The sequence below is a fragment of the Salmo salar genome, chromosome 06, assembly GCF_965601325.2.
Source record: "Salmo salar chromosome 06, fSalSal1, whole genome shotgun sequence".
NCBI classification, from domain to species: Eukaryota; Metazoa; Chordata; class Actinopteri; order Salmoniformes; family Salmonidae; genus Salmo; species Salmo salar.
In genome coordinates this window covers 90,519,270-90,546,457 of record NC_138296.1, presented here as the reverse complement: position 1 = coordinate 90,546,457, position 27,188 = coordinate 90,519,270, and the positions used below count along the sequence as shown (strand labels likewise).

The window sequence follows — 27,188 nt, the reverse complement described above, 5'->3', positions numbered from 1 at the left end:
AGAGGGAGGAAGGGAGGAGAGGGACAGGGGGCACGGCAGAAGGGAGAAAAAGGGAGGAAGGGAGGAGGAGGACAGGGGGAGAGGAGAGAAGGGAGAAAGAGGGAGGAATGGAGGAGGAGGACAGGGGGAGAGGAGAGAAAGAGGGAGGAATGGAGGAGGAGGACAGGGGGAGAGGAGAGAAAGAGGGAGGAATGGAGGAGGAGGACAGGGGGAGAGGAGAGAAAGAGGGAGGAAGGGAGGAGGAGGACAGGGGGAGAGGAGAGAAAGAGGGAGGAAGGGAGGAGGAGGACAGGGGGAGAGGAGAGAAGGGAGAAAGAGGGAGGAAGGGAGGAGGAGGACAGGGGGAGAGGAGAGAAAGAGGGAGGAAGGGAGGAGGAGGACAGGGGGAGCGGAGAGAAGAGAAAGGTCACTGCAGGGAGATTCAACGAGCGGCCATGGAGGGCCAAAGTTCTGTAATCTCTGGCATGGACATAATCTAGACTTTGAACTAATAACTAAGCTAAAAACATAATCTAGACTTTGAGCTAATAACTAGGAGCTAAAAACCCATTTTTAGAAAGGCTGATCTGCAGATTCCGCAGTAGACTAGTAGAGATTACAGAGTTACATAGTGGTTTCTCTACTAACGTCAGAGCAGAGGATGACATGAATGGACTACAGGTGTTCATCATCCTCTACTTCTGGAACAGTCACTGTGTTCCGCTACAGTATCAAAATATCAAACCAACACCACTGTATTGTGCTACTGTTTCCCTTTGTGACTGACGATACTGTTGACACTGTTTCCCTTTGTGACTGACGATACTGTTGACAGGGTTTCCTTTGTGACTGACGATACTGTTGACAGGGTTTCCTTTGTGACTGACGATACTGTTGACAGGGTTTGCTTTGTGACTGACGATACTGTTGACAGGGTTCCCTTTGTGACTGACGATACTGTTGACAGGGTTTCCTTTGTGACTGACGATACTGTTGACAGGGTTCCCTTTGTGACTGACGATACTGTTGACAGGGTTTCCTTTGTGACTGACGATACTGTTGACAGGGTTCCCTTTGTGACTGACGATACTGTTGACAGGGTTCCCTTTGTGACTGACGATACTGTTGACAGGGTTCCCTTTGTGACTGACGATACTGTTGACAGGGTTCCCTTTGTGACTGACGATACTGTTGACAGGGTTTCCTTTGTGACTGACGATACTGTTGACAGGGTTCCCTTTGTGACTGACGATACTGTTGACAGGGTTCCCTTTGTGACTGACGATACTGTTGACAGGGTTTCCTTTGTGACTGACGATACTGTTGACAGGGTTTCCTTTGTGACTGACGATACTGTTGACAGGGTTCCCTTAGTGACTGACGATACTGTTGACAGGGTTCCCTTTGTGACTGACGATACTGTTGACAGGGTTTCCTTTGTGACTGACGATACTGTTGACAGGGTTCCCTTTGTGACTGACGATACTGTTGACAGGGTTCCCTTTGTGACTGACGATACTGTTGACAGGGTTTCCTTTGTGACTGACGATACTGTTGACAGGGTTTCCCTTTGTGACTGACGATACTGTACATCCATTTCAGCTCTACTGCTTAACAGAAATAAATTTTATTCAAGCTTCGCTAGAAAGAGAGGTGAAGGACCTAGCTAATGTCATGGTCAAATGACTCCATGGAGGTTGTGTATGTGTGTATGCCTGCTGTGTGTAAGTCTGCTGTGTGAAAGTCTGCTGTGTGAAAGTCTGCTGTGTGAAAGTCTGCTGTGTGAAAGTCTGCTGTGTGAAAGTCTGCTGTGTGAAAGTCTGCTGTGTGAAAGTCTGCTGTGTGAAAGTCTGCTGTGTGTATGCCTGCTGTGTGTATGCCTGCTGTGTGTATGCCTGCTGTGTGTATGCCTGCTGTGTGTATGCCTGCTGTGTGTATGCCTGCTGTGTGTATGCCTGCTGTGTGTATGCCTGCTGTGTGTATGCCTGCTGTGTGTAAGCTTGCTGTGTATATGCCTGCTGTGTGTAAGCTTGCTGTGTATATGCCTGCTGTGTGTATGCCTGCTGTGTGTATGCCTGCTGTGTGTATGCCTGCTGTGTGTATGCCTGCTGTGTGTATGCCTGCTGTGTGTATGCCTGCTGTGTGTATGTCTGCTGTGTGTATGCCTGCTGTGTGTATGTCTGCTGTGTGTAAGTCTGCTGTGTGTAAGTCTGATGTGTGTATGCCTGCTGTGTGTATGCCTTGTCCAAACCACCCATCCATACCTGGAGTGCGATCCTGCATCACTCAGACTGTACGAGCTGCCATCTCTAACCAGTAGGCGTGTAGGAGGAGTCCTAGCCGTCCCTTCTCCTCTCTCTCCTGGGGGTTGTGAGCTCTCTGCTGCCGGGGAGGACCTCTCCAGGACCCTCCTGCACCCCTCAGTGGGGCTATGCCAGGGGGATGGAGCTCTATCCCTCCCCTCTCTACCCCCAGGAGCCAAGAGGGAAGTAGAACTCTCCTGGTGGGGGTGTGAATGGCCCCCACCCCCTCCTGCGTAGGATGAGGTGTCTATCCCGCTGTCGGCCGAGGCCCCTTGGAGGTACCCCCCTCCCAGGCCGTTGGGTTCAGAGGCAGGGGCCTCCCCTGGTCCCCTGGGGCCCCCCAGGTCGAACCACTTGTCGTTGTCGCTGTGGCCCCCGCTCGAGGCCGTGCTGGACAGGGTGTTACTGCTGGAGTAGGGACCCTCAGGCTGGGAGGGGGAAGGACCCTCAGGCTGGTGGGGGGGGGGGGGGGGGGGGGTTGAGAGATGGGTTAGACAGGAGTCAGCTACAGCAGAGGGTTTTATTCAACATAAAGGAGTCATCTGAATAGTCTGAAAGACCTGGACAAGAGAACCTGTCTTCAGGTCAGATGAAGTAGAGTAGATGAGAACAGAAAGTAATTTTGGACTATTGAGATGCATCCCAAATGGTTAAATGGGTGGGTTAAGAAGTAAAGTAGTGTATGTATGGTCCTCCACCCTGGTCGAGGTGAGGACAGGGGAGTGTTGTGCAGAGTGAAGCCTGACCTGGGAGCTCTTCTTGGGGGAGTGGTGGATGACCTGCTCCTGCCTCTGGATGCGTGGAGCTCCGGAGTACCCAGGACCAGACTTAGACACAGGACCATCTAAAAACACACACACACACACACAGGTTTCCGTACATGGTCCTTAGAGCCATACATCTTGAAAAACTAGCTACAATTCTTCCACAGCCATACGCACAGTGTGTGTGCCTGTCTGTGGTTGTCTGCAGTTGTCTACAGTTGTCTGCGGTTGTGTGTGTGTGTGTGTGTGTGTGTGTGTGTGTGTGTGTGTGTGTGTGTGTGTGTGTGTGTATATAACTGTGTGTGTAAATAAACACGTCTATATAATGTAATTGGCCAGGTGTTACACAACAGCTACACAGCAATAGACAGAACCGGCAATTAGTGAGCAACGAACCCAGGGGACGACACGGCTATGTGGGGTGGTTTGTGTGTGCAAGAGAAAGAGAGGGGATAAAGTAGGGGAGATAATGCAGAAAAAACAGAGAGGGACTGTAGAGAGATAATGCAAAGAGCAGAGAAAACAGAGGGACTGTAGAGAGATAATGCAGAGAGCAGAGAAAACAGAGGGACTGTAGAGAGATAATGCAGAGAGCAGAGAAAACAGAGGGACTGTAGAGAGATAATGCAGAGAGCAGAGAAAACAGAGAGGGACTGTAGAGAGATAATGCAGAGAGCAGAGAAAACAGAGGGACTGTAGAGAGATAATGCAGAGAGCAGAGAAAACAGAGGGACTGTAGAGAGATAATGCAGAGAGCAGAGAAAACAGAGAGGGACTGTAGAGAGATAATGCAAAGAGCAGAGAAAACAGAGAGGGACAGTAGAGAGATAATGCAGAGAGCAGAGAAAACAGAGAGGGACTGTAGAGAGATGATGATGAACAGTAGAAGTGTCGTAACAGCAGCCCATGGTAAACAGAGAGGGACTGTAGAGAGATGATGATGATGAACAGTAGAAGTGTCGTAACAGCAGCCCATGTGTAAACAGAGAGGGACTGTAGAGAGATGATGATGATGAACAGTAGAAGTGTTGTAACAGCAGCCCATGTTAAACAGAGAGGGACTGTAGAGATGATGATGATGATGAACAGTAGAAGTGTTGTAACAGCAGCCCATGGTAAACAGAGAGGGACTGTAGAGAGATGATGATGAGACAGTAGAAGTGTTGTAACAGCAGCCCATGGTAAACAGAGAGGGACTGTAGAGAGATGATGATGATGAACAGTAGAAGTGTCGTAACAGCAGCCCATGGTAAACAGAGAGGGACTGTAGAGAGATGATGATGATGAACAGTAGAAGTGTTGTAACAGCAGCCCATGTTAAACAGAGAGGGACTGTAGAGAGATGATGATGATGAACAGTAGAAGTGTTGTAACAGCAGCCCATGGTAAACAGAGAGGGACTGTAGAGAGATGATGATGATGAACAGTAGAAGTGTTGTAACAGCAGCCCATGGTAAACAGAGAGGGACTGTAGAGAGATGATGATGATGAACAGTAGAAGTGTTGTAACAGCAGCCCATGTTAAACAGAGAGGGACTGTAGAGAGATGATGATGATGAACAGTAGAAGTGTTGTAACAGCAGCCCATGGTAAACAGAGAGGGACTGTAGAGAGATGATGATGATGAACAGTAGAAGTGTCGTAACAGCAGCCCATGTTAAACAGAGAGGGACTGTAGAGAGATGATGATGATGAACAGTAGAAGTGTTGTAACAGCAGCCCATGGTAAACAGAGAGGGACTGTAGAGAGATGATGATGATGAACAGTAGAAGTGTTGTAACAGCAGCCCATGGTAAACAGAGAGGGACTGTAGAGAGATGATGATGATGAACAGTAGAAGTGTTGTAACAGCAGCCCATGGTAAACAGAGAGGGACTGTAGAGATGATGATGAACAGTAGAAGTGTTGTAACAGCAGCCCATGGTAAACAGAGAGGGACTGTAGAGAGATGATGATGATGAACAGTAGAAGTGTTGTAACAGCAGCCCATGGTAAACAGAGAGGGACTGTAGAGATGATGATGATGAACAGTAGAAGTGTTGTAACAGCAGCCCATGGTAAACAGAGAGGGACTGTAGAGAGATGATGATGATGAACAGTAGAAGTGTTGTAACAGCAGCCCATGGTAAACAGAGAGGGACTGTAGAGAGATGATGATGATGAACAGTAGAAGTGTTGTAACAGCAGCCCATGTTAAACAGAGAGGGACTGTAGAGAGATGATGATGATGAACAGTAGAAGTGTTGTAACAGCAGCCCATGGTAAACAGAGAGGGACTGTAGAGAGATGATGATGATGAACAGTAGAAGTGTTGTAACAGCAGCCCATGTTAAACAGAGAGGGACTGTAGAGAGATGATGATGATGAACAGTAGAAGTGTTGTAACAGCAGCCCATGGTAAACAGAGAGGGACTGTAGAGAGATGATGATGATGAACAGTAGAAGTGTTGTAACAGCAGCCCATGGTAAACAGAGAGGGACTGTAGAGAGATGATGATGATGAACAGTAGAAGTGTTGTAACAGCAGCCCATGGTAAACAGAGAGGGACTGTAGAGAGATGATGATGATGAACAGTAGAAGTGTTGTAACAGCAGCCCATGGTAAACAGAGAGGGACTGTAGAGAGATGATGATGATGAACAGTAGAAGTGTCTGTAACAGCAGCCCATGGTAAACAGAGAGGGACTGTAGAGAGATGATGATGATGAACAGTAGAAGTGTTGTAACAGCAGCCCATGGTAAACAGAGAGGGACTGTAGAGAGATGATGATGAACAGTAGAAGTGTTGTAACAGCAGCCCATGGTAAACAGAGAGGGACTGTAGAGAGATGATGATGATGAACAGTAGAAGTGTTGTAACAGCAGCCCATGGTAAACAGAGAGGGACTGTAGAGAGATGATGATGATGAACAGTAGAAGTGTTTAACAGCAGCCCATGGTAAACAGAGAGGGACTGTAGAGAGATGATGATGAACAGTAGAAGTGTCGTAACAGCAGCTCCAGTGTAAACAGAGAGGGACTGTAGAGAGATGATGATGATGAACAGTAGAAGTGTTGTAACAGCAGCCCATGTAAACAGAGAGGGACTGTAGAGAGATGATGAACAGTAGAAGTGTTTAACAGCAGCCCATGGTAAACAGAGAGGGACTGTAGAGAGATGATGATGATGAACAGTAGAAGTGTTGTAACAGCAGCCCATGGTAAACAGAGAGGGACTGTAGAGAGATGATGATGATGAACAGTAGAAGTGTTGTAACAGCAGCCCATGGTAAACAGAGAGGGACTGTAGAGAGATGATGATGATGAACAGTAGAAGTGTTGTAACAGCAGCCCATGGTAAACAGAGAGGGACTGTAGAGAGATGATGATGATGAACAGTAGAAGTGTTGTAACAGCAGCCCATGGTAAACAGAGAGGGACTGTAGAGATGATGATGATGAACAGTAGAAGTGTTGTAACAGCAGCCCATGGTAAACAGAGAGGGACTGTAGAGAGATGATGATGAACAGTAGAAGTGTCGTAACAGCAGCCCATGGTAAACAGAGAGGGACTGTAGAGAGATGATGATGATGAACAGTAGAAGTGTTGTAACAGCAGCCCATGGTAAACAGAGAGGGGACTGTAGAGAGTGATGATGAACAGTAGAAGTGTAGTAACAGCAGCCCATGGTAAACAGAGAGGGACTGTAGAGAGATGATGAACAGTAGAAGTGTTGTAACAGCAGCCCATGGTAAACAGAGAGGGACTGTAGAGAGATGATGATGATGAACAGTAGAAGTGTTGTAACAGCAGCCCATGGTAAACAGAGAGGGACTGTAGAGATGATGATGAGACAGTAGAAGTGTTGTAACAGCAGCCCATGGTAAACAGAGAGGGACTGTAGAGAGATGATGATGATGAACAGTAGAAGTGTTGTAACAGCAGCCCATGGTAAACAGAGAGGGACTGTAGAGAGATGATGATGATGAACAGTAGAAGTGTTGTAACAGCAGCCCATGGTAAACAGAGAGGGACTGTAGAGAGATGATGATGAACAGTAGAAGTGTTGTAACAGCAGCCCATGGTAAACAGAGAGGGACTGTAGAGAGATGATGATGATGAACAGTAGAAGTGTCGTAACAGCAGCCCATGGTAAACAGAGAGGGACTGTAGAGAGATGATGATGATGAACAGTAGAAGTGTCGTAACAGCAGCCCATGGTAAACAGAGAATGATTTCAACCATATTTCACCCCTCAGCAGTTGTCTTCTGTGCAGTCTGCCTTCTCTCTAACGAGTGTGTGTGTCTGTGTGTGTGTCTGTGTCTCCGTGTGTCTGTGTGTGTGTGTGTGTGTATCCGTGTCTCCGTGTGTGTGTCTCCGTGTCTGTGTGTCTCCCGGTGTCTCTGTGTGTGTCCATGTCTGTGTGTGTCTGTGTGTGTCTCCGTGTGTGTATGGTGTGACCATGACTGATGTTATTTCAGGATGGAGGAGAGGAGGGGACACGTCACCAGAAGAGATTGAGGGGTCAAGAGGTCAGAGAAGAGGATGTGAGAGATTGAGGGGTCAAGAGGTCAGAGAAGAGGATGAGAGAGATTGAGTGATGCTTGGCTGAACTGGACTGGCCAGCACTGGGCTGTAATCTTCAGAATTACATATAAAACTGATTTACAGGATCCCTGTGGCTTTATACTGGACTGGGTTATACTGGACTGGGCTGGGTTGGGTTATACTGGGTTGGGGTGGGTTATACTGGACTGGGTTATTATACTGGACTGGGCTGGGTTATACTGGACTGGGTTGGGTTATACTGGGTTGGGGTGGGTTATACTGGACTGGGCTGGGTTATACTGGACTGGGTTGGGTTATACTGGACTGGGCTGGGTTATACTGGACTGGGTTGGGTTATACTGGGTTGGGGTGGGTTATACTGGACTGGGCTGGGTTGGGTTATACTGGACTGGGTTGGGTTATACTGGACTGGGTTATACTGGACTGGGCTGGGTTATACTGGACTGGGTTATACTGGACTGGGCTGGGTTATACTGGACTGGGTTATACTGGACTGGGCTGGGTTATACTGGGCTGGGTTATACTGGACTGGGCTGGGTTATACTGGGCTGGGTTATACTGGACTGGGCTGGGTTATACTGGACTGGGTTATACTGGACTGGGCTGGGTTATACTGGACTGGGTTATACTGGACTGGGCTGGGTTATACTGGACTGGGTTATACTGGACTGGGCTGGGTTATACTGGACTGGGTTATACTGGACTGGGCTGGGTTATACTGGACTGGGCTGGGTTATACTGGACTGGGTTATACTGGACTGGGCTGGGTTATACTGGACTGGGTTATACTGGACTGGGCTGGGTTATACTGGACCGGGTTATACTGGACTGGGCTGGGTTATACTGGACCGGGTTATACTGGACTGGGCTGGGTTATACTGGACCGGGTTATACTGGACTGGGCTGGGTTATACTGGACCGGGTTATACTGGACTGGGCTGGGTTATACTGGACCGGGTTATACTGGACTGGGCTGGGTTATACTGGACCGGGTTATACTGGACTGGGCTGGGTTATACTGGACCGGGTTATACTGGACTGGGCTGGGTTATACTGGACCGGGTTATACTGGACTGGGCTGGGTTATAGTGGACTGGGTTATAGTGGACCGGGTTATACTGGTTATACACCCCTTCAAATTAGTGGATTCGGCTATTTCAGCCACATCCGTTGCTGATGAGCCCACAGCCATGCAATCTCCATAGACAAACATTGGCAGTAGAATGACCTGACTGAAGAGCTCAGTGACTTTCAACGCAGCATCATCATAGGATGCCACCTTTCCAACAAGTCAATTCGTCAAATTTCTGCCCTGCTAGAGCTGTCCCGGTCAACTGTAAGTGCTGTTATTGTGAAGTGGAAACGTCGAGGAGCAACAACGGCTCAGCGGAAAAGTGGTAGGCCACACAAGCTCATAGAACGGGACCTGTACTCGGTTGCAACAATCACTACTGAGTTCCAAACTGCCTCTGGAAGCAACGTCAGCACAATAACTGTTTGTCAGGAGCTTCATGAAATGGGTTTCCATGGCCGAGCAGCCTCACACAAGCCTAAGATCACCATGCACAATGCCAAGCGTCGGCTGGAGTGGTGTAAAGCTCACCGCCATTGGACTTTGGAGCAGTGGAAACACGTTCTCTGGAGTGATGAATCACGTTTCACCATCTGGCAGTCCGACGGACAAATCTGGGTTTGTCGGATGCCAAGAGAACGCTACCTACCCCAATGCATAGTGCCAACTGTAAAGTTTGGTGGAGGAGGAATAATGGTCTGGGGCTGTTTTTCATAGTTCGGGCCCCTTAGTTCCAGTGAAGGGAAATGTTTACACTACAGCCTACAATGACATTCTAGACGATTCTGTGCTTCCAACTTTGTGGCAACAGTTTGGGGAAGGCCCTTTCCTGTTTCAACATGACAATGCCCCCATACAGAAATGGTTTGTCGAGATCAGTTTGGAAGAACTTGACTAGCCTGCACAGAGCCCTGACCTCAACCCCATCGAACACCTTTGGGATGAATTGGATCACCGACTGCAAGCCAGGCCTAATCATCCAACATCTGTGCCTGACCTCACTAATGCTCTTGTAGCTGAATGGAAGCAAGTCTCTGTACCAATGTTCCAACATCTAATGGAAAACCTTCCCAGAAGAGTGGAGGCTGTTATAGCAGCAAAGGGGGGACCAACTCCATATTAATGCCCATGATTCTGGAATGAGATGTTAGACGAGCAGGTGTCCACATACTTTTGGTCATGTAGTGTAGATCTGTATGGCATTGTGTAGACAAGGTAATCTGATTTGACATTGCTGAAGAGACATTGAAAATGGGGTTTTAACAGTACCTGTGGCTCTTAGAAGTGAATATATATACTGCTCAAAAAAATAAAGGGAACACTTAAACAACACAATGTAACTCCAAGTCAATCACACTTCTGTGAAATAAAACTCTCCACTTAGGAAGCAACACTGATTGACAAGAAATGTCACATGCTGTTGTGCAAATGGAATAGACAACAGGTGGAAATTATAGGCAATAAGCAAGACACCCCCAATAAAGGAGTGGTTCAGCAGGTGGTGACCACAGACCACTTCTCAGTTCCTATGCTTCCTGGCTGGTGTTTTGGTCACTTTTGAATGCTGGCGGTGCTTTCACTCTAGTGGTAGCATGAAACGGAGTCTACAACCCACACAAGTGGCTCAGGTAGTGCAGCTCATCCAGGATGGCACATCAATGCGAGCTGTGGCAAGGTTTGCTGTGTCTGTCAGTGTAGTGTCCAGAGCATGGAGGCGCTACCAGGACACAGGCCAGTACATCAGGAGACATGGAGGAGGCCGTAGGAGGGCAACAACCCAGCAGCACGACCGCTACCTCCGCCTTTGTGCAAGGAGGAGCAGGAGGAGCACTGCCAGAGCCCTGCAAAATGACCTCCAGCAGGCCACAAATGTGCATGTGTCTGCTCAAACGGTCAGAAACAGACTCCATGAGGGTGGTATGAGGGCCCAACGTCCACAGGTTGTGCTTACAGCCCAACACCGTGCAGGACGTTTGGCATTTGCCAGAGAACACCAAGTTTGGTAAATTCGCCACTGGCGCCCTGTGCTCTTCACAGATGAAAGCAGGTTCACACTGAGCACGTGACAGACATGACAGAGTCTGGATACGCCGTGGAGAACGTTCTGCTGCCTGCAACATCCTCCAGCATGACCGGTTTGGCGGTGGGTCAGTCATGGTGTGGGGTGGCATTTCTTTGGGGGGCCGCACAGCCCTCCATGTGCTCGCCAGAGGAAGCCTGACTGCCATTAGGTACCGAGATGAGATCCTCAGACCCCTTGTGAGACCATATGCTGGTGCGGTTGGCCCTGGGTTCCTCCTAATGCAAGACAATGCTAGACCTCATGTGGCTGGAGTGTGTCAGCAGTTCCTGCAAGAGGAAGGCATTGATGCTATGGACTGGCCCGCCTGTTCCCCAGACCTGAATCCAATTGAGCACATCTGGGACATCATGTCTCGCTCCATCCACCAACGCCACGTTGCACCACAGACTGTCCAGGAGTTGGCGGATGCTTTAGTCCAGGTCTGGGAAGAGATCCCTCAGGAGACCATCCGCCACCTCATCAGGAGCATGCCCAGGCGTTGTAGGGAGGTCATACAGGCACGTGAAGGCCACACACACTACTGAGCCTCATGTTGACTTGTTTTAAGGACATTACATCAAAGTTGGATCAGCCTGTAGTGTGGTTTTCCACTTTCATTTTGAGTGTGACTCCAAATCCAGACCTCCATGGGTTGATAAATTGGATTTCCATTGATTATTTTTGTGTGATTTTGTTGTCAGCACATTCAACTATGTAAAGAAAAAAGTATTTAATAAGATTATTTCTTTCATTCAGATCTAGGATGTGTTGTTTAAGTGTTCCCTTTATTTTTTTGAGCAGTGTATATATATATATATATGCGTGTGTGTGTGTGTGTGTGTGTGTGTGTGTGTGTGTGTGTGTGTGTGTGTGTGTGTGTGTATATGTGTGTGTGTTATGATAGGAGGAAGAGGAGTATGGAGGAAGTGCAAGACTGTCAGTGCTGTCAAAGCCAACAGCCGTTTCATACAGGAAGAGCCATGGGAAAGCACTACTGTCACCCACAGCTGCAGATACGCACACAAACACACATGCACAAACATTCTTTCTATAATATGTGACAGAGAGGAGGGTCTCTCTCTCTCTGTGTGTGTGTGTCTCTGTGTGTGTGTGTGTGTGTGTGTGTGTGTGTGTGTGTGTGTGTGTGTGTGTGTGTGTGGTGTGCTAGCCTCTCTGTGTTATTCAGTTCAGGCCTGAAGCTTCACTTTAAACGTAATGTACCAGCAGATAAATACCAAATGCGACAGAGGTAAAGTTTCAACACCGCAAACAACCAGACTGATGGATGGATGCATTTAACAGAGTAGGTGTGCGTGTGTGTTTAGGAGTAGGTGTGTTTAGGAGTAGGTGTGTGTGTGTGTGTTTAGGAGTAGGTGTGTGTGTGTGTGTGTGTGTAGGAGTAGGGGTGTGTGTGGTGTGTGTGTAGGAGTAGGTGTGTGTGTGTGTGTTTAGGAGTAGGTGTGTGTGTGTGTGTGTTTAGGAGTAGGTGTGTGTGTGTGTGTGTGTGTGTGTGTGAGTGTGTGTGTGTGTGTGTGTGTTTAGGAGTAGGTGTGTGTGTGTGTGTTAGGAGTAGGTGTGTGTGCGTGTGTGTTTAGGAGTAGGTGTGTGTGCGTGTGTGTTTAGGAGTAGGTGTGTGTGCGTGTGTGTTTAGGAGTAGGTGTGTGTGCGTGTGTGTTTAGGAGTAGGTGTGTGTGTGTGTGTTTAGGAGTAGGTGTGTGTGTGTGTGTGTTTAGGAGTAGGTGTGTGTGTGTGTGTTTAGGAGTAGGGTGTGTGTGTGTTTAGGAGTAGGTGTGTGTGTGTGTGTTTAGGAGTAGGTGTGTGTGTGTGTGTTTAGGAGTAGGTGTGTGTGTGTGTGTGTGTTAGGAGTAGGTGTGTGTGTGTGTGTGTGTGTGTAGGAGTAGGTGTGTGGTGGTGTTTGATAGGGTGTGTGTTGTTAGGAGTAGTTGTGTGTGTGTGTTTAGGAGTAGGTGTGTGGTGTGTGTTTAGGAGTAGTGTGTGTTGTTTAGGAGTAGGTGTGTGTGTGTGTGTTTAGGAGTAGGTGTGTGTGTGTGTGTGTGTTTAGGAGTAGGTGTGTGTGTGTGTGTGTGTTTAGGAGTAGGTGTGTGTGTGTGTGTGTTTAGGAGTAGGTGTGTGTGTGTGTGTTAGGAGTAGGTGTGTGTGTGTGTGTGTGTTTAGGAGTAGGTGTGTGTGTGTGTGTGTTTAGGAGTAGGTGTGTGTGTGTGTGTGTTTAGGAGTAGGTGTGTGTGTGTGTTTAGGAGTAGGTGTGTGTGTGTGTTTAGGAGTAGGTGTGTGTGTGTGTGTTTAGGAGTAGGTGTGTGTGTGTGTGTGTGTAGGAGTAGGTGTGTGTGTGTGTGTTTAGGAGTAGGTGTGTGTGTGTGTGTTTAGGAGTAGGTGTGTGTGTGTGTGTGTGTAGGAGTAGTGTGTGTGTGTGTGTGTTTAGGAGTAGGTGTGTGTGTGTGTGTGTGTGTTTAGGAGTAGGTGTGTGTGTGTGTGTGTGTGTTTAGGAGTAGGTGTGTGTGTGTGTGTGTTTAGGAGTAGGTGTGTGTGTGTGTGTGTGTTTAGGAGTAGGTGTGTGTGTGTGTGTGTTTAGGAGTAGGTGTGTGTGTGTGTGTGTGTGGTGTGTGTGTGTGTGTGTGTTTAGGAGTAGGTGTGTGTGTGTGTAGGTGTGTGTGTGTGTGTGTTTAGGAGTAGGTGTGTGTGTGTGTGTTTAGGAGTAGGTGTGTGTGTGTGTGTTTAGGAGTAGGTGTGTGTGTGTGTGTGTGTAGGAGTAGGTGTGTGTGTGTGTGTGTTTAGGAGTAGGTGTGTGTGTGTGTGTTTAGGAGTAGGTGTGTGTGTGTGTGTGTTTAGGAGTAGGTGTGTGTGTGTGTGTGTGTGTTAGGAGTAGGTGTGGTGTGTGTGTGTGTGTTTAGGAGTAGGTGTGTGTGTGTGTTTAGGAGTAGGTGTGTGTGTGTGTGTGTTTAGGAGTAGGTGTGTGTGTGTGTGTGTTTAGGAGTAGGTGTGTGTGTGTGTGTTTAGGAGTAGGTGTGTGTGTGTGTGTGTTTAGGAGTAGGTGTGTGTGTGTGTTTAGGAGTAGGTGTGTGTGTGTGTTTAGGAGTAGGTGTGTGTGTGTGTGTGTTTAGGAGTAGGTGTGTGTGGTGTGTGTTTAGGAGTAGGTGTGTGTGTGTGTTTAGGAGTAGGTGTGTGTGTGTGTGTGTGTGTTTAGGAGTAGGTGTGTGTGTGTGTGTGTGTGTTAGGAGTAGGTGTGTGTGTGTGTTTAGGAGTAGGTGTGTGTGTGTGTTTAGGAGTAGGTGTGTGTGTGTGTGTTTAGGAGTAGGTGTGTGTGTGTGTGTTTAGGAGTAGGTGTGTGTGTGTGTGTGTGTGTGTGGTGTGTGTGTGTTTAGGAGTAGGTGTGTGTGTGTGTGTGTTTAGGAGTAGGTGTGTGTGTGTGTGTGTGTTTAGGAGTAGGTGTGTGTGTGTGTGTGTTTAGGAGTAGGTGTGTGTGTGTGTGTGTTTAGGAGTAGGTGTGTGTGTGTGTGTGTGTGTTTAGGAGTAGGTGTGTGTGTGTGTGTGTGTGTTTAGGAGTAGGTGTGTGTGTGTGTGTGTTTAGGAGTAGGTGTGTGTGTGTGTGTTTAGGAGTAGGTGTGTGTGTGTGTGTGTGTGTTTAGGAGTAGGTGTGTGTGTGTGTGTTTAGGAGTAGGTGTGTGTGTGTGTTTAGGAGTAGGTGTGTGTGTGTGTGTTTAGGAGTAGGTGTGTGTGTGTGTTTAGGAGTAGGTGTGTGTGTGTGTGTTTAGGAGTAGGTGTGTGTGTGTGTGTGTGTAGGAGTGGTGTGTGTGTGTGTGTGTTTAGGAGTAGGTGTGTGTGTGTGTGTGTGTTTAGGAGTAGGTGTGTGTGTGTGTGTGTGTTAGGAGTAGGTGTGTGTGTGTGTGTGTTTAGGAGTAGGTGTGTGTGTGTGTGTGTTTAGGAGTAGGTGTGTGTGTGTGTGTGTGTTTAGGAGTAGGTGTGTGTGTGTGTGTGTGTGTTAGGAGTAGGTGTGTGTGTGTGTGTGTGTGTTTAGGAGTAGGTGTGTGTGTGTGTGTGTGTGTTTAGGAGTAGGTGTGTGTGTGTGTGTGTGTGGTGTGTAGGAGTGTGTGTGTGTGTGGTGTGTGTGTGTGTGTGTTTAGGAGTAGGTGTGTGTGTGTGTGTGTGTTTAGGAGTAGGTGTGTGTGTGTGTGTGTGTGTGTTTAGGAGTAGGTGTGTGTGTGTGTGTTTAGGAGTAGGTGTGTGTGTGTGTGTGTGTGTGTGTTTAGGAGTAGGTGTGTGTGTGTGTTTAGGAGTAGGTGTGTGTGTGTGTGTGTGTGTGTGTTTAGGAGTAGGTGTGTGTGTGTGTTTAGGAGTAGGTGTGTGTGTGTGTTTAGGAGTAGGTGTGTGTGTGTGTTTAGGAGTAGGTGTGTGTGTGTGTTTAGGAGTAGGTGTGTGTGTGTGTGTTTAGGAGTAGGTGGGTGTGTGTGTGTTTAGGAGTAGGTGTGTGTGTGTGTGTTTAGGAGTAGGTGTGTGTGTGTGTGTGTGTGTGTGTGTGTGTGTGTGTGTGTGTTTAGGAGTAGGTGTGTGTGTGTTTGGAGTAGGTGTGTGTGTGTGTTTAGGAGTAGGTGTGTGTGTGTGTGTTTAGGAGTAGGTGTGTGTGTGTGTGTTTAGGAGTAGGTGTGTGTGTGTGTGTGTGTTTAGGAGTAGGTGTGTGTGTGTGTGTGTTTAGGAGTAGGTGTGTGTGTGTGTGTTTAGGAGTAGGTGTGTGTGTGTGTGTGTTTAGGAGTAGGTGTGTGTGTGTGTGTGTGTGTTAGGAGTAGGTGTGTGTGTGTGTGTGTGTGTTTAGGAGTAGGTGTGTGTGTGTGTTTAGGAGTAGGTGTGTGTGTGTGTGTTTAGGAGTAGGTGTGTGTGTGTGTTTAGGAGTAGGTGTGTGTGTGTGTGTGTTTAGGAGTAGGTGTGTGTGTGTGTGTGTTTAGGAGTAGTGTGTGTGTGTGTGTTTAGGAGTAGGTGTGTGTGTGTGTGTTTAGGAGTAGGTGTGTGTGTGTGTGTGTTTAGGAGTAGGTGTGTGTGTGTGTGTGTTTAGGAGTAGGTGTGTGTGTGTGTTTAGGAGTAGGTGTGTGTGTGTGTGTGTGTGTTTAGGAGTAGGTGTGTGTGTGTGTGTGTGTGTGTTAGGAGTAGGTGTGTGTGTGTGTTTAGGAGTAGGTGTGTGTGTGTGTGTTTAGGAGTAGGTGTGTGTGTGTGTGTTTAGGAGTAGGTGTGTGTGTGTGTGTGTGTGTGTGTGTGTGTGTGTGTGTGTGTGTTTAGGAGTAGGTGTGTGTGTGTGTGTGTTAGGAGTAGGTGTGGTGTGTGTGTGTTTAGGAGTAGGTGTGTGTGTGTGTGTGTTTAGGAGTAGGTGTGTGTGTGTGTGTGTTTAGGAGTAGGTGTGTGTGTGTGTGTGTGTTTAGGAGTAGGTGTGTGTGTGTGTGTGTGTTTAGGAGTAGGTGTGTGTGTGTGTGTGTTTAGGAGTAGGTGTGTGTGTGTGTGTTAGGAGTAGGTGTGTGTGTGTGTGTGTGTTTAGGAGTAGGTGTGTGTGTGTGTGTTTAGGAGTAGGTGTGTGTGTGTGTTTAGGAGTAGGTGTGTGTGTGTGTTTAGGAGTAGGTGTGTGTGTGTGTGTTTAGGAGTAGGTGTGTGTGTGTGTGTTTAGGAGTAGGTGTGTGTGTGTGTGTGTGGGTGTGTGTGTGTGTGTGTGTTTAGGAGTAGGTGTGTGTGTGTGTGTGTGTTTAGGAGTAGGTGTGTGTGTGTGGTGTGTTTAGGAGTAGGTGTGTGTGTGTGTGTGTGTTTAGGAGTAGGTGTGTGTGTGTGTGTTTAGGAGTAGGTGTGTGTGTGTGTGGTTTAGGAGTAGGTGTGTGTGTGTGTGTTAGGAGTAGGTGTGTGTGTGTGTGTTTAGGAGTAGGTGTGTGTGTGTGTGTTTAGGAGTAGGTGTGTGTGTGTGTGTTTAGGAGTAGGTGTGTGTGTGTGTGTTTAGGAGTAGGTGTGTGTGTGTGTGGTGTGTGTGTGTAGGAGTAGGTGTGGTGTGTGTGTGTGTGTTTAGGAGTAGGTGTGTGTGTGTGTGTGTGTTTAGGAGTAGGTGTGTGTGTGTGTGTTTAGGAGTAGGTGTGTGTGTGTGTGTTAGGAGTAGGTGTGTGTGTGTGTTTAGGAGTAGGTGTGTGTGTGTGTTTAGGAGTAGGTGTGTGTGTGGTGTGTGTGTGTTTAGGAGTAGGTGTGTGTGTGTGTGTTTAGGAGTAGGTGTGTGTGTGTGGTGTGTGTGTGTGTGTTAGGAGTAGGTGTGTGTGTGTGTTTAGGAGTAGGTGTGTGTGTGTGTTAGGAGTAGGTGTGTGTGTTAGGAGTAGGTGTGTGTGTGTGTTTAGGAGTAGGTGTGTGTGTGTGTGTTTAGGAGTAGGTGTGTGTGTGTGTGTTTAGGAGTAGGTGTGTGTGTGTGTGTGTTAGGAGTAGGTGTGTGTGTGTGTGTGTTAGGAGTAGGTGTGTGTGTGTGTGTTTAGGAGTAGGTGTGTGTGTGTGTGTGTTTAGGAGTAGGTGTGTGTGTGTGTGTGTTTAGGAGTAGGTGTGTGTGTGTGTGTGTGTGTTTAGGAGTAGGTGTGTGTGTGTGTTTAGGAGTAGGTGTGTGTGTGTGTGTTAGGAGTAGGTGTGTGTGTGTGTGTTTAGGAGTAGGTGTGTGTGTGTGTTTAGGAGTAGGTGTGTGTGTGTTTAGGAGTAGGTGTGTGTGTGTGTGTTAGGAGTAGGTGTGTGTGTGTGTTTAGGAGTAGGTGTGTGTGTGTGTGTGTGTGTGTGTGTGTGTGTTAGGAGTGGTGTGTGTGTGTGTGTTTAGGAGTAGGTGTGTGTGTGTGTGTTTAGGAGTAGGTGTGTGTGTGTGTGTTTAGGAGTAGGTGTGTGTGTGTGTGTGTGTGTGTGTGTGTTTAGGAGTAGGTGTGTGTGTGTGTTTAGGAGTAGGTGTGTGTGTGTGTGTTTAGGAGTAGGTGTGTGTGTGTGTGTTTAGGAGTAGGTGTGTGTGTGTGTTTAGGAGTAGGTGTGTGTGTGTGTGTGTGTGTAGGAGTAGTGTGTGTGTGTGTGTGTTTAGGAGTAGGTGTGTGTGTGTGTGTGTGTTTAGGAGTAGGTGTGTGTGTGTGTTTAGGAGTAGGTGTGTGTGTGTGTTTAGGAGTAGGTGTGTGTGTGTGTGTTTAGGAGTAGGTGTGTGTGTGTTTAGGAGTAGGTGTGTGTGTGTGTGTTAGGAGTAGGTGTGTGTGTGTGTGTTTAGGAGTAGGTGTGTGTGTGTGTGTTTAGGAGTAGGTGTGTGTGTGTGTGTTTAGGAGTAGGTGTGTGTGTGTGTGTTTAGGAGTAGGTGTGTGTGTGTGTGTTTAGGAGTAGGTGTGTGTGTGTGTGTTTAGGAGTAGGTGTGTGTGTGTGTGTTAGGAGTAGGTGTGTGTGTGTGTGTTTAGGAGTAGGTGTGTGTGTGTGTGTTTAGGAGTAGGTGTGTGTGTGTGTTTAGGAGTAGGTGTGTGTGTGTGTTTAGGAGTAGGTGTGTGTGTGTGTGTGTTAGGAGTAGGTGTGTGTGTGTGTGTTTAGGAGTAGGTGTGTGTGTGTGTTTAGGAGTAGGTGTGTGTGTGTGTGTTAGGAGTAGGTGTGTGTGTGTGTGTTTAGGAGTAGGTGTGTGTGTGTGTTTAGGAGTAGGTGTGTGTGTGTGTGTGTGTAGTGGTGTGTGTGTGTAGGGTGTGTGTGTGTGTGTTTAGGAGTAGGTGTGTGTGTGTGTGTTTAGGAGTAGGTGTGTGTGTGTGTGTTTAGGAGTAGGTGTGTGTGTGTGTGTGTTTAGGAGTAGGTGTGTGTGTGTGTGTGTGTGTAGGAGTAGGTGTGTGTGTGTGTGTGTGTTTAGGAGTAGGTGTGTGTGTGTGTGTGTTTAGGAGTAGGTGTGTGTGTGTGTTTAGGAGTAGGTGTGTGTGTGTGTTTAGGAGTAGGTGTGTGTGTGTGTGTTAGGAGTAGGTGTGTGTGTGTGTGTTTAGGAGTAGGTGTGTGTGTGTGTGTTTAGGAGTAGGTGTGTGTGTGTGTGTGTTTAGGAGTAGGTGTGTGTGTGTGTGTGTTTAGGAGTAGGTGTGTGTGTGTGTTTAGGAGTAGGTGTGTGTGTGTGTGTTTAGGAGTAGGTGTGTGTGTGTGTGTTTAGGAGTAGGTGTGTGTGTGTGTGTTTAGGAGTAGGTGTGTGTGTGTGTGTTTAGGAGTAGGTGTGTGTGTGTGTGTGTTTAGGAGTAGGTGTGTGTGTGTGTGTGTTTAGGAGTAGGTGTGTGTGTGTGTGTGTTTAGGAGTAGGTGTGTGTGTGTGTGTTTAGGAGTAGGTGTGTGTGTGTGTGTTTAGGAGTAGGTGTGTGTGTGTGTGTGTTTAGGAGTAGGTGTGTGTGTGTGTGTTTAGGAGTAGGTGTGTGTGTGTGTGTGTAGGAGTAGGTGTGTGTGTGTGTGTTTAGGAGTAGTGTGTGTGTGTGTGTTTAGGAGTAGGTGTGTGTGTGTGTGTTTAGGAGTAGGTGTGTGTGTGTGTGTGTGTGTGTTTAGGAGTAGGTGTGTGTGTGTGTGTTTAGGAGTAGGTGTGTGTGTGTGTGTGTTTAGGAGTAGGTGTGTGTGTGTGTGTTTAGGAGTAGGTGTGTGTGTGTGTGTAGGAGTAGGTGTGTGTGTGTGTGTTTAGGAGTAGGTGTGTGTGTGTGTGTTTAGGAGTAGGTGTGTGTGTGTGTGTTTAGGAGTAGGTGTGTGTGTGTGTGGTGTGTGTGTGTGAGTAGGTGTGTGTGTGTGTGTGTTTAGGAGTAGGTGTGTGTGTGTGTGTTTAGGAGTAGGTGTGTGTGTGTGTGTTTAGGAGTAGGTGTGTGTGTGTGTGTTTAGGAGTAGGTGTGTGTGTGTGTGTGTTTAGGAGTAGGTGTGTGTGTGTGTGTTTAGGAGTAGGTGTGTGTGTGTGTGTTTAGGAGTAGGTGTGTGTGTGTGTGTGTTAGGAGTAGGTGTGTGTGTGTGTGTTTAGGAGTAGGTGTGTGTGTGTGTGTTTAGGAGTAGGTGTGTGTGTGTGTGTTTAGGAGTAGGTGTGTGTGTGTGTGTTTAGGAGTAGGTGTGTGTGTGTGTGTTTAGGAGTAGGTGTGTGTGTGTGTGTTTAGGAGTAGGTGTGTGTGTGTGTGTGTTAGGAGTAGGTGTGTGTGTGTGTGTTTAGGAGTAGGTGTGTGTGTGTGTGTTTAGGAGTAGGTGTGTGTGTGTGTGTTTAGGAGTAGGTGTGTGTGTGTGTGTTAGGAGTAGGTGTGTGTGTGTGTGTTTAGGAGTAGGTGTGTGTGTGTGTGTTTAGGAGTAGGTGTGTGTGTGTGTGTTTAGGAGTAGGTGTGTGTGTGTGTGTTTAGGAGTAGGTGTGTGTGTGTGTGTTTAGGAGTAGGTGTGTGTGTGTGTGTTTAGGAGTAGGTGTGTGTGTGTGTGTGTGGGTAGTGTGTGTGTGTGTGTTTAGGAGTAGGTGTGTGTGTGTGTGTTTAGGAGTAGGTGTGTGTGTGTGTGTTTAGGAGTAGGTGTGTGTGTGTGTGTTTAGGAGTAGGTGTGTGTGTGTGTTTAGGAGTAGGTGTGTGTGTGTGTTTAGGAGTAGGTGTGTGTGTGTGTGTTTAGGAGTAGGTGTGTGTGTGTGTGTTTAGGAGTAGGTGTGTGTGTGTGTGTGTAGGAGTAGGTGTGTGTGTGTGTGTTTAGGAGTAGTGTGTGTGTGTGTGTGTGTTTAGGAGTAGGTGTGTGTGTGTGTGTTTAGGAGTAGGTGTGTGTGTGTGTGTGTGTTAGGAGTAGGTGTGTGTGTGTGTGTTTAGGAGTAGGTGTGTGTGTGTGTTTAGGAGTAGGTGTGTGTGTGTGTGTGTTAGGAGTAGGTGTGTGTGTGTGTGTTTAGGAGTAGGTGTGTGTGTGTGTGTTTAGGAGTAGGTGTGTGTGTGTGTGTTTAGGAGTAGGTGTGTGTGTGTGTGTTTAGGAGTAGGTGTGTGTGTGTGTTTAGGAGTAGGTGTGTGTGTGTGTTTAGGAGTAGGTGTGTGTGTGTGTTTAGGAGTAGGTGTGTGTGTGTGTTTAGGAGTAGGTGTGTGTGTGTGTGTTTAGGAGTAGGTGTGTGTGTGTGTGTTTAGGAGTAGGTGTGTGTGTGTGTGTTAGGAGTAGGTGTGTGTGTGTGTGTTTAGGAGTAGGTGTGTGTGTGTGTGTGTTAGGAGTAGGTGTGTGTGTGTGTGTTTAGGAGTAGGTGTGTGTGTGTGTGTGTTTAGGAGTAGGTGTGTGTGTGTGTGTGTTTAGGAGTAGGTGTGTGTGTGTGTTTAGGAGTAGGTGTGTGTGTGTGTTTAGGAGTAGGTGTGTGTGTGTGTGTTTAGGAGTAGGTGTGTGTGTGTGTGTGTGTTTAGGAGTAGGTGTGTGTGTGTGTGTTTAGGAGTAGGTGTGTGTGTGTGTGTTTAGGAGTAGGTGTGTGTGTGTGTGTTTAGGAGTAGGTGTGTGTGTGTGTTTAGGAGTTGAAAGTACTCAACATCTCACATACCACAGTAACGTGTTCTACATTCTTCCGACCAGTGTTTTTTCTATTATACTATTACATCACTATTACATCACTATGGTCCAATATCTTTCTGTTCTACTATTACATCACTATTACATCACTATGGTCCAATATCTTTCTGTTCTACTATTACATCACTATTACATCACTATGGTCCAATATATTTCTGTTCTACTATTACATCACTATTACATCACTATGGTCCAATATTTTTCTGTTCTACTATTACATCACTATTACATCACTATGGTCCAATATCTTTCTGTTCTCCTATTACTTCACTATGGTCCAATATCTTTCTGTTCTACTATTACGTCACTATGGTCCAATATCTTTCTGTTCTACTATTACGTCACTATGGTCCAATATCTTTCTGTTCTACTATTACATCACTATGGTCCAATATCTTTCTGTTCTACTATTACATCACTATTACATCACTATGGTCCAATATCTTTCTGTTCTACTATTACATCACTATGGTCCAATATCTTTCTGTTCTACTATTACATCACTATTACATCACTATGGTCCAATATCTTTCTGTTCTACTATTACATCACTATGGTCCAATATCTTTCTGTTCTACTATTACATCACTATTACATCACTATGGTCCAATATATTTCTGTTCTACTATTACATCACTATGGTCCAATATCTTTCTGTTCTACTATTACATCACTATTACATCACTATGGTCCAATATCTTTCTGTTCTACTATTACATCACTATGGTCCAATATCTTTCTGTTCTACTATTACATCACTATGGTCCAATATCTTTCTGTTCTACTATTACATCACTATGGTCCAATATCTTTCTGTTCTACTATTACATCACTATGGTCCAATATCTTTCTGTTCTACTATTACATCACTATGGTCCAATATCTTTCTGTTCTACTATTACATCACTATGGTCCAATATCTTTCTGTTCTCCTATTACTTCACTATGGTCCAATATCTTTCTGTTCTACTATTACATCACTATGGTCCAATATCTTTCTGTTCTACTATTACATCACTATGGTCCAATATCTTTCTGTTCTACTATTACATCACTATGGTCCAATATCTTTCTGTTCTCCTATTACTTCACTATGGTCCAATATCTTTCTGTTCTACTATTACATCACTATGGTCCAATATCTTTCTGTTCTACTATTACATCACTATGGTCCAATATCTTTCTGTTCTACTATTACATCACTATAGAATTCATGCCCAATACTCTGCTTCTTGTCAGTGGTTTGATAGTATGTCTGGACATCACTGCAGACAATAATGTGTAGGAATAAAGCACTCTTTTCTTTCTATATTAGAACATCTCTTTCCCATTGGTCAATCTCACCTGTAGAACCTCTGTCGGGCCCGCCCCCTTCCTCCACTCTCGGCCAATTAGGTGTGGACTTGCCACTAGCCCCGCCTTCTCCTACCACCTGTCGCTCTGTAGATAGAGGGGAGTGTTGTCTGTGTTCTCCAAACCTAGAACACACACACACACTTTAATAAAAACGTTTGACATCATGTCGCCCACAGACCATAACGGCAGACATGTCGTTTCCCAGTAACACAACGTGTGCTAGCCATATTATAATTAGAAAGATAAAGACAATTCATGTAAAGTAAATTAAAAAGAAGAGTTGTGGGTGGAAGTTGCTTCCTCTGTAAGGACTAATTCATGGCCTACGTACCAAACAGCAAACTATTCCCTGTATACGGAATAAAGATGCCATTTGCGACTAATACAATTCATGGACAGAGCCGTGAGGAACTTGAAGTTGGGCTTCTCTGTAATGGACACCAGCTGGTCAACAGGCATTTTCAAATGGGGAAAAACTAAAAACAATTGTTGGATATAATGGTTCATTCCTTTCCAATCATCTCCCATTTCAACATCGTTTAACCACTTCCTTAACTATTACATAAAGGGTTGTGTTACGTACGCTACAGACCATGAACACACTCCATCTCTTACCCCTCAGGCATGGACTTCTGAGTCCTCCAGTGCTGCGAGGTGTCACTGGAGCAGGAGAGGTTGGACAGGGAAGAGCGGTTGTGAGGAGAACGGCCCAGTGCCAGAGAGGAGACCAGAGCATAGTTCTCACTGCCTGGAGACATTCTGGAGGGGTTGAGATAACACAGAATAGACATTAACCCTCTAACCCAGACCCTGACCCTAACCCAGACCCTGACCCAGACTCAGACTCTAACCCAGACCCTAAACCAGACCCTGACCTAGACCCTAACCCAGAGCCTTACCCAGAGCCTAACCCAGGCCCAGACTCAGGCCCTGACTCAGGCCCTGACCTAACCCTGACCTAACCCTGACCTAACCCTGACTCAGACCATAACACAGACCCTGACCAGGACCCTGACCCAGACCTTGACCCAGACCATAACACAGACCATAACCCAGACCCTAACCCTAAACCAGACCCTAACCCTGACCAGGACCCTAACCCTGACCCTAACCCAGACCCTAACCCAGACCAGGACCCTAACCCTGACCCTAACCCAGACCCTAACCCTGACCAGGACCCTAACCCTGACCCTAACCCAGACCCTAACCCTGACCAGGACCCTAACCCTGACCCTAAACCAGACCCTAACCCAGACCAGGACCCTAACCCAGACCCAGACACTAACCCTAACCCAGACCCTAACCCTAACCCTGACCCAGACCCTAACCCTGACCCTAACCCAGACCCTAACCCTGACCAGGACCCTAACCCTGACCCTAAACCAGACCCTAACCCAGACCAGGACCCTAACCCAGACCCAGACACTAACCCTAACCCAGACCCTAACCCTAACCCTGACCCTAACCCAGACCCTGACCCTAACCCAGACCCTAACCCTGACCCTGACCCTGACCCTAACCCAGACCCTAACCCAGACCCTAACCCTAACCCTAACCCAGTGCCAGATAGAAAACCAGAGCATAGTTCTCACTGACTGGAGACATTCTGGAGGGGGGTTACCAGAGAAGAAAATTACATCAAATAATTTGGAGATACAGAGAGAAGGCATTAACCCTCTCACCCTTCCCCCTCCCAAATTCAAACTAACTTTATTGACATGAAAGGAGCAATCTAATGATATAATTTCCTCCTGCCTCTCCCTCTCCCCTACCTCTTGGTATCCAGTGGCCGTCCATCACTACTAACACTGCGTGGGATAGCAGCGTTTCTCTCTGGGCGTTCAGCAGACAGGGTCTTCCCCCAGAGCTCCCCAGGCTGACGGCCCGGTTGGGGGTGTGCGGCTGGGGGAGGCCGTCAGGGACTGCTGGGGGCTACTGGAGGTTCTCTGCCACTTGTTGTAGGGGGGGGAGAGACAGGGGGGGAGAGAGACAGGGGGGGGGAGAGACGGGGGGAGGAGAGAGACAGGGGGAGAGAGAGAGGAGGAAGAGAGGAGGGTCATGTAAGAAGCAGAGGTTAGACTCCACACACGTTTGACATGTTAATGACGACCTCACAATCACTAATCTGACCATCACACACACACCAACCCCTCAGACACACACACACCAACCCCTCAGACACACACACACACACACCAACCCCTCAGACACACACACACACCAACCCCTCAGACACACACACACACCAACCCCTCAGACACACACACACACACACCAACCCCTCAGACACACACACACACCAACCCCTCAGACACACACACACCAACCCCTCAGACACACACACACCAACCCCTCAGACACACACACACCAACCCCTCAGACACACACACACACAACCCCTCAGACACACACACACACACACACACACACACACACACACACCAACCCCTCAGACACACACCAACCCCTCAGACACACACCAACCCCTCAGACACACACCAACCCCTCAGACACACACACCCAACCCCTCAGACACACACCAACCCCTCAGACACACACCAACCCCTCAGACACACACCAACCCCTCAGACACACACACACACCCCCTCAGACACACACCAACCCCTCAGACACACACCAACCCCTCAGACACACACCAACCCCTCAGACACACACCAACCCCTCAGACACACACCAACCCCTCAGACACACACCAACCCCTCAGACACACACCAACCCCTCAGACACACACACACACACACCAACCCCTCTGACAAACACACACAGACCTGCGCGGCGTAGCGTCTTCGTGCGGGGGTATGATGACCACCCTGACGGTGACCGACGTCCTCAGCAGGTCTATCATCTGCTCGTGGGTCAGAGTCGCCACGGCAACCTTGACAGAATGGTTGAGTTTATACGGAATACCATTATATGGTCTCAATAATAATTTACAAACAAAACACACAAGAATGATCCAATGAAATCTACAACTATAAAATGACATACCTTGCAGATTTCAACCAATCGGCTGCCCTGCCTCAGCCCGGCCTGCCAGGCGTACCCGTACGATTCCACCTCTGCCACGATGCCCTCGTAGTTGACATGGAACCCCAGCTGGCCCAGCCCGTTACGACGTAGTGTCATCTCAGACGTCTCACAACCCTTAGTCAGGTACTGGTGGGGGGGAGAGAGGGAGGCCCGGAGAGAGAGGGGAGAGAGAGGGAGGCCGGAGAGAGAGGAAGAAGAGGAGCCGGAGAGAGAGAGGAGAGAGAGAGAGGAAGAGAGGGAAGAGAGGGGAAGAGAGAGGGAGAGAGGGGAAGAGAGGGGAAGAGAGGGGAAGAGAGGGGAAGAGAGGGGAAGAGAGGGGAAGAGAGGGGAAGAGAGAGGGAGAGAGAGGGAGAGAGAGGGAGAGAGGGGAAGAGAGAGGGAGGGAGGGGAAGAGAGAGGGAGAGAGGGGAAGAGGGAGGAAGAGAGAGGGAGAGAGGGGAAGAGAGAGGGAGAGAGAGGGGAAGGGAGGGAGAGAGAGAGGGAGAGAGAGAGAGAGAGGGAGAGAGAGAGAGAGAGAGAGGGAGAGAGAGGGAAGAGAGAGGGGAAGAGAGAGGGAGAGAGAGGGAGAGAGAGGGAGAGAGAGGGAGAGAGAGGGAGAGAGAGGGAGAGAGAGGGAGGGAGAGGGAGGCCGGAGAGAGAGGGAGAGAGAGGAAGAGAGAGGAAGAGAGAGAGAGAGGGAGAGAGAGGGAGAGAGAGAGGGAGAGAGAGGGAGAGAGAGGGAGAGAGAGGGAGAGAGAGGGAGAGAGAGGGAGAGAGAGAGAGAGAGGGAGAGGGAGGGAGAGAGGGAGAGAGAGGGAGAGAGAGAGGGAGAGAGAGGGAGGCCGAGAGAGAGGGAGGGAGAGAGGGAGAGAAGAGAGAGGAGAGAGAGAGGGAGAGAGAGGAAGAGAGAGGGAGAGAGAGGAGAGAGAGGAAGAGAGAGGAAGAGAGAGGAGAGAGAGGGAGAGAGAGAGGGAGGGAGAGAGAGGGAGAGAGAGGGAGGGAGAGAGAGGGAGGGAGAGGGAGGGAGAGGAGAGAGGGAGAGTGAGGGAGAGTGAGGGAGAGTGAGGGAGAGAGAGAGGAGAGAGAGGGAGAGAGAGGACGAGAGAGGGAGAGAGAGGGAGAGAGAGGCGAGGCCGGAGAGAGAGGGGAGAGAGAGGGAGAGAGGAAGAGAGAGAGAAGAGAGGAGAGAGAGGGAGAGAGAGAGGGGGAGAGAGGGAGAGAGAGGGAGAGAGAGGGGAGAGAGAGGGAGAGAGAGGGAGAGAGAGGGAGAGAGAGGGAGAGAGAGGGAGAGAGAGGGAGAGAGAGGGAGAGAGAGGGAGGGAGAGAGAGGAGAGAGAGGAAGAGAGAGGGAGAGAGAGGGAGAGAGAGGGAGAGTGAAGGAGAGAGAGGAAGAGAGAGAGAGAAGGAGCGAGAGGAGAGAGAGAGGGAGAGGGAGAGCGAGAGGGAGAGAGAGAGGGAGAGAGAGGAAGAGGGAAAGAGAGAAGTGGGAGAGGGAGAGAGAGGAAGAGAGGGAGAGAGAGCGAGAGGAGGTGATTAGTTTGTTTGCAGTACAACATAACAA

The 27,188-nt window shown here is 48.1% G+C and overlaps 1 protein-coding gene across 1 annotated transcript in view; it reads right to left on the bottom strand.

The window, feature by feature from the left end:
- Window positions 1–27,188, bottom strand: part of LOC106608153 (signal-induced proliferation-associated 1-like protein 1) — a 216,148-nt gene that overhangs the window by 17,228 nt on the left and 171,732 nt on the right. Inside the window, 9 exon segments of the mRNA XM_082977057.1 lie at window positions 2,244–2,734; window positions 3,029–3,126; window positions 22,586–22,719; window positions 23,213–23,356; window positions 24,370–24,460; window positions 24,463–24,495; window positions 24,498–24,634; window positions 25,369–25,493; window positions 25,607–25,774. Coding sequence (XP_082833183.1) covers window positions 2,244–2,734; window positions 3,029–3,126; window positions 22,586–22,719; window positions 23,213–23,356; window positions 24,370–24,460; window positions 24,463–24,495; window positions 24,498–24,634; window positions 25,369–25,493; window positions 25,607–25,774 — 1,421 coding nt within the window.